The sequence below is a fragment of the Equus quagga genome, unplaced genomic scaffold (genome assembly GCF_021613505.1).
Source record: "Equus quagga isolate Etosha38 unplaced genomic scaffold, UCLA_HA_Equagga_1.0 165025_RagTag, whole genome shotgun sequence".
NCBI lineage: Eukaryota > Metazoa > Chordata > Mammalia > Perissodactyla > Equidae > Equus > Equus quagga.
Window position 1 is genome coordinate 6,916 of NW_025797220.1, and position 11,814 is coordinate 18,729.

The 11,814-nt window shown below is 37.1% G+C and overlaps 1 protein-coding gene across 1 annotated transcript; it reads right to left on the reverse strand.

Moving 5' to 3' along the window:
- Window positions 1-1,474: 1,474 nt before the first annotated feature.
- LOC124233236 (putative uncharacterized protein C10orf88-like) lies at window positions 1,475-11,668 on the reverse strand (the record flags this gene model as incomplete). The annotated part of the gene is made up of 4 exons (XM_046650402.1): window positions 11,553-11,668; window positions 11,111-11,180; window positions 8,095-8,301; window positions 1,475-1,926 (listed from the first exon to the last, which is right to left on the reverse strand). Coding segments are annotated over exons 1-4 (845 nt in total), but the record flags the coding sequence as incomplete, so codon positions are not given.
- Window positions 11,669-11,814: the final 146 nt, after the last annotated feature.

Sequence of the window (11,814 nt, forward strand, 5' to 3'; positions counted from 1 at the left end):
TCATACACTGCTGGTGGGAATGCAAACTGATGCAGCCACTATGGAAAACAGTATGGAGATTCCTCAAAATACTAAAAACAGAACTACCATATCACTCAGGTATCCCACTACTGAGTATCTACTCAAACTTGGAATCAACAATCCAAAGTGACATATGCACCCCTACGTTCATCGCAGCAGTATTCACAATAGCCAAGACATGGAAACAATCCAAGTGCCCAGTGACTGATGATTGGATAAAGAAGATGTGGTGTATATATATAGAATGGAATACTACTCAGCCAGAAAAAAAGACAAATTCATCCCATTTGCAACAACATGGAAGGACCTGGAGGGAATTATGCTAAGCAAAATAAGCCAGACTGAGAAAGACAAATACCAGATGATTTCACACATATGTGGAATACGAACAAACACAGGGACAAAGAAAGCAGTTCAGTGGTTACCAGGGGAAGGGGGCACAGGGGATGAAGAGGAGCACTTATGTGGTGACACAAGAAATAATGTACAACTGAAATCTCACATTGATGTAACCTATTATGAACTCAATAAAAAAAAAAAATCTAAGCCAAAAGATTTAAACAGCAAGGCAAAATAGTTAAGCCAGGACTATGACTGGAGTTCAGAATTCCAGTCTAGTACAATATTATGACACATTACATCTACATAAAGGATGGGGAATATACTAAATACTTAGCCATCCCTCAATCAAACCAGGATTGCCAAAAAATTGGAATTATGAGATCAGGGAATAAGGGCCTGTAACCTACAAATAATTATGAGCTTAAAAATGTTTTGATGACTCTAGGGGCCGCCCCACGGCCAAGTGGTTAAGTTTGTGCTCTCCGCTTCGATGGTCCAAGGTTTCGCCAGTTCGGATCCTGGGCACGGGCATGGCACCCCTCATTAGGCCACGCTGAGGCAGCATCCCACATGCCTCAACTAGAAGGACCCACAACTAAAATATACAACCATGAACTGGGGAGATTTGGAGAGAAAAAGCAGAAAAAAGAAAAGATTGCCAACAGTTGTTAGCTCAGCTGCCAATCTTTAAAAAAAAAAATGTTTTGATAATTCTAAAATTAGCCAGGTCAAACATGATCTACAAAGAAAATCCATTACAATGGCTCATTTAGTAAAATCAGGGAAAAAATGTACATAGTACTGTTCCTGCACTCCCTCTTCATTCTCACAGATAACTTTCTACTCCAACTTCTTTTGGACACTTGTACCCCTTCCATAAAATGCTTGAGAAGTGGTCAACATCACCAGTTTTAGCTACTTCTTTCAAAGCAATCCATTCTACTCTGTAGAATATGTACTTCCTCTAAGTGTTAATGGTAAAATGTAAAAGCTCCTAAAATTATCTCTGGAAACATTTTCAGGCAGTAGTTACTGAAACAAACTTGTTTTCTTCCAGTTGATTCTCCTATGTACCAAATCTAAACCACATTTTCTTAAAATAAATACTTACGCAACACCAACGCCTTCCCCAGGCTTGGTGATGTTTTCCGGCCACTTGGTGTTATGTCCCACACGGAGATGATTAACTTGACTACATAAATTCTGGAGAAAAGGCAGCAGCTCAGAATTTGGTATATTTGAGTTGTCACTTGCTTTCTTTGATAGGAAAGAAGATACTGCATTTTTAAGATCATTCTCAAGAAGAGAATGGTTTTGCGGCACAATTTTACGCTCTTCAAGGTTTGTAATATTTCCTCCACCAAGTGGCTGCGTACTTTTATCAATGTAAGCTTTTAAGTTTTCAGGCACATTTCCAGATGTCAATCCAGTTCTAAAAGGAAAAGGTGTGGACGATGACTTGCTGAAGGCTCCTGAAGTAGACGATGATTGTAGGTCAATCATATGCTTGTGTCCAGTATTTCCCAAAACTGACTGAAGCTGCTCTCCAATGGGAATACAATTCTAAGCAAGGTAAATACAGAAATGTTACTAGTACTGTTAATAATAATAACAGCTAACTTTTGGAGTAATTTAGAGTTAGGCAATGTGCACTCACTCATTTGATCCTCAAAACATTTGTATAAAGCAGGCCACAATGATTATCCAAAAATTAAGTTGAGGAGACCAAGGCTAAAGGTACTTGGTCATGGTAACACAGCTAGTAAGTGGCAGAACTGGGACATGAACCCAGGCCACCTAACTCCAGAGTCAGGGCTTTTTTTTTTTTCCCCCAAAGATTTTATTTTTTTCCTTTTTCTCCCCAAAGCCCCCCGGTACATAGTTGTATATTCTTCGTTGTGGGTCCTTCTAGTTGTGGTATGTGGGATGCTGCCTCAGCATGGTTTGATGAGCAGTGCCATGTCCGTACCCAGGATTCAAACCAACGAAACACCGGGCCACCTGCAGCGGAGCACGCGAACTTAACTACTCGGCCATGGGGCCAGCCCCCAGAGTCAGGGCGTTTAATCGTTTCACTGTTGTTTTTCCTAAGAAAATATTAAAATACATACTAGCATACTTAGTAAAATTGCACTGGCATATTTTAATGTTTCTACTACAGAGGCCCCCTTAATTTATAGTAATAAAATGTAGTATTTTCAACTGAGTCACAATAATAATTTTCATAGAATTAAATATCATCTGTCAACTTTCACAAATGGTAAGCCAACCTAAGGATATCTTTTGCAACTAGTTTTCATGGAGGATACACCAGATGTTCTATGGGTACATATGTGACATTTTCACTGATGAAAATGAGCTACTTTTTGGCTATGTCTGCTTTAATAATTTGTAGGATAATAGGTGATGTTTTGTTGCCTCAACTCAACTGGCTATGCTATGTTATTTTCTGAGAAGATTCTGGGTCACTTTTGAGAGGAGGTTACAGTGTCTCCTATACAGGTGTGCATGTTCTTGTTATGCTCTTCAATTTTTCCACAAGAGAAAAGCAAAACTACCTCTATATAGTCTAGCTAACTGTTAATTATATGGCTCTATCCTAAATTCCAAACACAGAACTCTACTAGGGATTCTTATAGGGGGATATCGTCTTATACTCATTGTTGCTCAACATCTAATGAGAGAGACTGAGAAGAGTATTACACAAGATTAGCCAAAGAAACTCAGTCCATATATTTTTCAGATATTAAAAAAAATGATTCCTGGATTAAGTCAGTCCAAAATTCATTCATTCAACAAATATTTACCAGAAATCTACTTTGTGTGAGGCACTGTTTCAGGCACTGGAAACAAGACACTGAACAAAACAAAAATTGTTGATCTGTGGACCCTATATTCTAAGGGAGCAGGCTGAGTGAGACAACAAAGACAAACAGACAATACAACATGTAGATGAAGATGGTGATAATTACTTTAAGGAAAGATAAAGCAGGAAAGGGGAATAATGAGAGCCAGGAAAGCCGGTGGGGTGGGAGCAGGAGAGTCCCCATGGAACTTCTTTTACTGAATGGCACTTTGGAGGAATGCTCTTTATAAAGAAATGTTATCTTCTTCTATTGAATGCAAGTTTCAAGTAAACTTTAAATTATTCCTAGAAGATGAAGAACTATATACAATCATATATACAAAATTTTAAAATTAGACAACTTGGAGGAAAGGAGCTTTACTCAATCATAATGGCAAAGCTCAATGATTTTTGGCACTGGTATAAATACTGCAAAAAAACTTTATGATAGAAAACTGAAAATTCTACACAACCAGCAATCATATTTACAGTGGAATCAATGTCAAAATTGTACGTGACAATTAAATTTTGCAGAAATTTTAAACAGAAAAATCCAAATGCAAATAAGGTATTTGCTATGGGAGTTTTTCTTTTCTAATACATCATAATATTTTGATTATTTATAAGAAATTCACTGATTATAAAAATTAGTCATATTTTTCTCAGATGAAAGCTCTTAAGGTGATTTTTTTTTTCTTGGTATTAAATATCAAGAAATTCACAAGTGAGTCTATGTGGCAGTACAGTAAATGAACCAACTTTAGCTGCTTGTGGCCATTCTTCTGCTTCCTTTCATTTGATTCTATTTAATTCTTAATTTTCTTTGCTGTGTTATGTTGCCTGGCAAGGCACATCAAACCCGCTTGAAAGTAGGCAGAGGAATATGTATAAAATAATTTATATATACTTATTGCCTAGAGTCTGTGTCATGTGTTATGTGGAAAATGGTTATAGAGCAGCCTAAAAGAACATGAAAGCATTTATGTAGAATTATGTCCATATACTTATATATGAATATGTAAAGAACTATGTATATGTGTGGACACATAAGTTCATAGATGTGCACATATATCCCTAGATTTCTGAAAAATTAAGCGTTTATCTCTGAACATCTTGTAGGATTTCTGAAAAGACTAACTTGTTTTATTATAAAAATACAAATAATTATCACCTTGAAAAAGCAAGAAAAAAGATTTTTATTCCAAAGGTGATAAAAGTAAACAGTGTAAATCTTGAATAACTGAATATATTTTCTTTGAGAAAATGGGGCACATCCCTTCATTCAGATGACATTAAATGCTAACTATATGCTAGGCACTTTGATACAGAACAACTATTCAATTATTCTAAATTGCTAAAGCAAAAACAAATCAAAGCCAGCAAACCTGAACTTCCAATACAAGGAAATAAGAAATAACTTGAACAAAACTTTCAAGAAAATAGCTAATCACAAGGCACAGGTGAAGCAGGGAGAGGTCCAGGGCTTGTAAGGCAGCTCCCCAGGTCCTTTCTTTCCCCTTCAGGACAGGTCCTGCCCAAATTAATCTATGAAGGTTCCAAACAACGTGTGTGGTTACAGCACTTCCACAGAAGGAGCAGTACTGATCATGGAACATCCCTACCTGATACTCAACAAATACTTACACAGCGTACATGACATTTTCAGGGAGACTTTCCATAGATTCCTGGTTTGTTAACAATAAGCAGTCCTAGAGGACCAGGTATATGCTGTAAGAATCATTCCACAAATACAGCCTCCCCACTAAGAAGTCTTTTATTAGCATGTTGAAAAGAAGATTGAACTGTATCACCTTTCTTCCCCAGGGTGTTCCCCAAATTTTCCCATATGCAATTATTTAGCGTGTATGTGGGGAAAGCAAGTTATCACACATATGTTGTGTGGGAGGACTTGTAGTGTTTCTATATGCATAGAAGACTCTAGAAGGATACACACCAAGCTGGGGAATACATTGAAAGCTGGGAAAGCACTTTTACGATTTACTTAACACACTTCTGAATTGATTGAAATTCATGGCAAAGAAAATGTATTACACTTCTGGAATTAAACCAAAAACAACTTAAAGACATGGCAAAAAAAACTACTATCCATGTTACTTTTTTTCCCAAAGTTAAGTTTTTAAAACATAAAAATCAGTCCATGAATTGATTTTATTTAACTCATTAACCTCCTCTAATGTTGCCAAAATCTCGTGCAAAAAACTAATTTCTTCTTGTTTTTACATTTTCAATCTCTATCTCCACTGGATTCTTCCCCTCAAACATTTGTTCTTAAACTACACTATGCCTAAGACTCCCTGGGGGATGCCTATCTAAAATACTGATTCCTGGATCCCACCCTCTGGGTTGCAGATCATTGGTGAGGGCCAGGCATCTGCACTTTATAAACATTCCAAAGGATTCCGAGGCAGGCTCATTATCTCTATCATTCTTGAAACAAATCCATTTTACGCGGGATACTTCCCCATTCCAACTACCCATTTACAACCTAATTCCTCAAAATCTGATTTCCATCTCATCATTATTCAAACTGATGCCCTGAAAATCTCCAAGGAGTACTTAGTTGATAATTCAAGGGGAATATATATTGTATATTTATTTGGAGCTATAAACAAGACAGACCAGGTCCCTGTTTGCGTGAAGTTTATATCTTAATGAGATAAAAAGACCAATACATAAACAACAAAAATAGCCAAGAAGGCTCTGATGAAAATATATAGATTTGGAGGGAAAGGCTAACTTAAACTGAGTGGTTGGAGAGGGTCTCATTAAGCATGTAACATTTAAGCTGAAATCTGAATAGAAAGAAAAAGCCAGCTATGCCAAGTTCTGGGGAAAGGGATTCTGGTGAAAGAGAACAGTTGAGGGTGTGAAGGGCCTGAGGTGGGAACACATTTGGATAAGCAGGGAATACACACACCTGAATGTCTATAGCAAGGCATCTAGAAGTGTGGTGGGAGATGAGGTTGAGAAGGCAAGGAGGACCCAGATCTTAGTTGCCAGGGTAAGGAATCTAGACTAATTCTGAGTGTGATGGGAAGCAACAGGGGGCTTTACACAGGGGAAGGGCAAGTCTGATTTACCCTTTGAGATCATTCTGGTTGCTCTGTGGAGAACGGATTGCAGTGGAGCAGGAGGACCAGTTAGGAACCTCCTGAGGTAATGAGATGAGATAATGGTACCAGAGAAAGAAAAGTATGGGGTCTGGCCCTATGGCCTAGTGGTTAAGTTTGGCACACTCCACTTTGGCGGCCCAGGTTTGGATCCTGGGTGCAGACCTACACTATTCATCAGCAGCCATGCTGTGGCAGCAACCCACATACAAAATAGAGGAAGACTGGCACAGACGTTAGCTCAGGGTGAATCTTCCTCATCAAAGGAAAAAAAGTATGGACCTTGTTCTTTTTGAAACTCTCCTTTCCATGGTTTCCATAATCATCATCAACTCTCCTATATCTGCCCACTGCTTCAACGATATTTGTACTTAATTAATATTGGTAAATCTCACAAAGTTACATGAGTTTTTCATTTGTACTATTTCTTTCAAACGTTCACATTAATCCTATGATCTTAGCAGTATTATCATTTAGATCATAAACATGAAGAAATTCCTCAAAAAGATGAAGTAATGCCAAGTAAGACAGAACTAATAATGTCAGCAGCAGAACTTGAATTCAGGTCTCCTGACAAATCTTTTCTCTTGCTACTTTATCACACAGCTGTCTTCCACTCTTCTGGTTCCTTTTTCCTCTCCCTATATTCTTACCAAATGTAGCTGCTCTGAGGATCTTTCTTCCTTGCTCCAGCATCTTCTCTCACCACTTTCCTTATCATCTCCTAGGGGTACATCTCTCATCTCTCAAACTTCCCTTCCATTCCACCACCCCCAATCCTGTTTCCAAATGCTCACATCATCCAAGGTAATGTTTTATTCACATCTGGAACTCAATTTTCCCCATATTAAACTCCTTTTTCCCAAAGTAGCCTCCTCCCTTGGGTTCCACTTACATTATATTATTGGTATTGCCATATTCAAAACTGCAATTTCACGTCTGACACTATTTTTCTCTCGTAATATCAGTATTAACTTAGTTGTCAAGTCCTAATCGCTCCATTGTTTTAGCACCTCTCAATCCACCATCATGTTACTATGTCCACTTTTAGACCCTCTTTAACTTTCATCTGGATGAGGGAAAGAACATGTAGCTGCTCTCCTTATAGTCTCCCTTTCTACTGATTCATCTCTCCTTCTGATCCATCTTACACATAACAGTGAATTGGAATTTCTTAAAATGTAGGTCAAAAACACCTACAAACTTTTAAAAATAGCATTCAAAGCCCTCTATGATCCAGTCCCAATCTACTTTAAACTTTATCACTTCTTCACTTAAGAAAAATGAACTTCTATTCATCTCCTAGCTATATCCTATTTCTTCTAGTACTGAAGATTTAATCCATACTATTTTCTCTCTCTCAAACTGCATCTCTCCAAATTTACTTGCCTAATCCCACACTTCTTCTTTAAAGGCCTAGATAAAATGAGACCATAGAGATCATTAAAGACAGGCTATTGACAGATGATCTTTGAACCTTTTAACATGCTCAAAACAGTGCCTTATTCACTGAGAAGGTGCCGAATAAACACTTGCTGAATGAAAGAGTGAGTGAATTCATGGGAAATTGTGAAGATCTGTAACAAAAATATTTTGTAAGAGAGTAGGTGTACCAAATGCTATTTTATAAAAGTAAACAAAAATAAATCAAGAGTAAAAGTTCAAACAAAACATTTAAGTCGCTACATGTCCTTATAAAAAGCTATTATTTTGACATTTTTAATGGTATCTGGAAAGAAATTTATTTCTACTTACCTGCTGCTGCAATCTAACCATATTCATCAGTTGCTGAGCTCCAGGTGATAACTTAGACCCCATGGACTCCATGATGGTTTGGACCCTGTCAAGGTCTATCCTTGATCCTAGAGCCTGAGGGCTTGTTGAAGAATTTGCTGAAACTGGCTTCAAGTGTACGACAAGTTTACTGATGAACACACACTGCTTTTCACCAAAGGAGAGCAACTATTACAAAACAAAAAAGTTCCAGAATAATATTAAAAAATATTATTCCAGAAAATAAAAATATTAAAAAAAATATTAAATCACTATTTAAGGTCACTTTTTTGTATAAACTAGCAATAGTGAAGTATTCAGGAAAGCAAATATAAACTTTAAATACATTTTCATTTTTAAGTTTTCCCTAAAATTGTAATGGTCAGCATTTCCATTTATTATGAGGCTCAGAAGAACAATTTACATTTAAAAAAATGTTATTTTTAGACGGAAAAAGTACATAGAATATACAAAAGCGGCTAAAATAAAGTTTCATTTACTGAATTAAGGAATAAAAATAAACTATACCAATCCGAGACCTTAACATACCATAGCCAGCTATACTATTATTTAATACAAAATAAGGCTGCTCAGAAGCCCTTTCAAAGTATTTACTGAAATACTAAATATGTCAGCCTTTTAGAATTTAGAATTATAAAGGAAAGTCCAGATGGTCTAACATAACCTGCTGGTTCATAGATAAAAAAGATGAGGTCAGGGGTGATTTTCTAACTTATGACAGGATTACCCAATTAGTAAAAGTCAAGCTTGGAACCTAGCTCTTCTGGCTTCTAAAGTGTTGTCCTGTCCAATGCTTTCTGGTGCCTCACTTCATCCATGTTTCTGAACCAAAAGACATTTTGTGTGTGATACGGACAACAGAGTAGCAAAGTGGAAAGGGAACAGGATTTAGAATCAGACAGACCTGGGTTCAATGATGACTCTGCTACTTAGAGCCTGTGCAACCCTGAGCAAAGACCAAAACCTCAGTCAGAAATAAAATGAGGGAGGGTAGTAACAATGCTTTCACATAGTTGCCTGATGATTATGTGTTAAAATTCCCAACACCTACCACTAAGTGCTCAAAAATATGCATCAGTAACTATTATCTTTCACTTTCATATGCTATTGCCCCAGAACAAGCTTTAGCAAGCCCTAAGATTTCTCTCGATGAAACAACCCTTTGCACTCCCATGTACTTCCACAGAACAGTTACAAAAAATACCTTTAGAGACACAAACAGAACCATATGTAACACGAAGACACAGGTCAAACCAGACCCATGATCCAAGAACTCTGAGTGTGGCACCAAAGAGGTGACTGTCGGCAACAATCAAGGAATCTCCTCATTAAATTTATAACTTACCTCCTAATCTCTCTACTATCCCTTTTCTGCTTTTTAATCCCCATAGCCTTTCTCACCATTGAATATAGTACTTATTTTACTTGTTGAGTTGGCTTATTTTCTGTCTTACCCACTAGAAAATACAACCAACATGAGGGCACTCATTCCAGTTTATTATATTACTGCTAATTCCTACATGCCTGGTAGAGCATCTAGCATCAGTAGGCACTCAAATATTTGTTGAATGAATATTTCATGTTGAATGAATGAATTACTTTATTCAAATACATTTGGAAGCTATTAATATATACTATCTAAAACAATATTTTGGAATAATCAATTCTGTAAATTTGCTACCTGCCTGTTGTGAAAATCACTTATTTTTTTCTTATTCTCGTCTTTTCTTTTTTGAGGAAGATTAGCCCTGAGCTAACATCTGCTGCCAATCCTCCTCTGTTTGCTGAGGAAGACTGGCCCTGAGCTAACATCCGTGCCCATCTTCCTCCACTTTATGTGTGGGACGTCTACCACAGCATGGCTTGCCAAGTGGTGCCATGTCCATACCCGGGATCTGAACTGGTGAACCCTAGGCCGCCAAAGCAGAACGTGCACACCTAACTGCTGTGCCACTGGGCCGACCCCTTATTCTCAAGTCTTATAACTCTGTATGAAGTAATTCGGCGATAACAAGATTATAAAGATTTATTTCTTTTTAAAAAAAATTTTAAAAACAGCTTTATTGACATATAATTCACATGCCAAACCATTAACTCATTTAAAGCACAATTCAATGGATTTTAGTATATTCACAGAGTTGTGAATCACCACACCATCACCACAATTTTAGAACATCACCCCAAAAGGCAACCCTGTACCTATGATCAGTCACTCCCCTCCCCTCCTGCTCCCCAGCCCTAGACAATAACTATCTACTTTCAGTTTCTATAGATTTGCCTATTTTGGGCCTTCTACACAGATATGGTATCATACACAATGTGGTCCTTTATGACCAACTTTTCATGTAGTATAATGTTTTCAAGGTTCATCCATGTTTGTAGTATGTATCAATAATTCATTGTTTTTATGACTGAATACTTTTCCATTGTATGAGTATACTGTATTTTGTTTATCAATTCATTAGGCGATGGATATTTGCATTTTTTCCACCTTTTGGCTGTTAGGAATGATGATACCACAAACATTCATGTACATGGCAAGGATTTATTTTTTGTAGTCTTCTAGTTTATCCATGAGGTAGTCCTAAAGAGATAAAGAGATTTGCCCCAGGTCACTCAGCTGGTAGGCAACAAAGCAGAATTAATATTCTGGGCCTACAACTTCCAGCCCAGTACCCTTCCCCTGGACTCTAGCGACATCACTGAAATTCACCTCTACGTTTTTCACACTTAAGACACAGTCCAAAATCCCTTTAACTTTTAGAAGCTCTTCTTTATGACGTTTCTAATTCCCTTCCATCTTTCTTAATACAACAAAGCCAAACATGGTTGTGGTTATCTTGACACAATAGTTTTATATAAAGATAACCAAGAACTAAGTTGGATTAACTGTATTACCAAACCAACAGAAAATAAGTACAAATTATACAAAAACATTTGCAGTTGTCAAATTAGTTAAAATTTAGTGATGACTTACCTTTATTTTACAAGCCTGAGTGGAGGACTCCAATTTTAAATATTTTTTGTAGAGAATAATTTCATGTTCACTAAAAATAAAATAGAATTTAAATTATTTTAATTTTTAATAGTTACATTTAAAAATGAATTATTTCCAGATCATTACTTAAATCCTGAGATTCAATTTGTCTGGTAAAGGACAGAGTTTGGGGGCCCCTACTTAAGTGACCTGGTTATAAGCACTGGTTTCTGCCTGTGGGAAAGAATTAAATCAGATAATCTATATCAAATCATGTAGCACAGAGATATAGTAAACTTTAATAAACGTAGCTACTATTTTCAATATGCACAGTATACAAAACGGTCCATATTTTGAGTTACATTAAGAAGAAATCAGGGTAGAATCTTTGTATAAAAGCCTAGAGAAAAACCAAACTACAACATGCTGAATTAGGGGTTACACACGTCGGTGTGGCACAGTCTTGGGCCGGGCACCATTTGTAATGGGCTTCTTTCCAAAAACATGTTTTCTAAGTTCCAGACTGACTGCCAGACTCAATTCTGGAAAACAGACCATTGTGAGTTCAGGGAGAAAGCCAAAAAGCAGCAACAAGCACTGCGCTCTCCAGTCTAAACAGTCCAACTAGTAGGACCCCCACCGAGTCATCTCCCCTTATTAGCTCCATATTTCCACATTTACAGAAATGAGAAAGCTCATCTAGA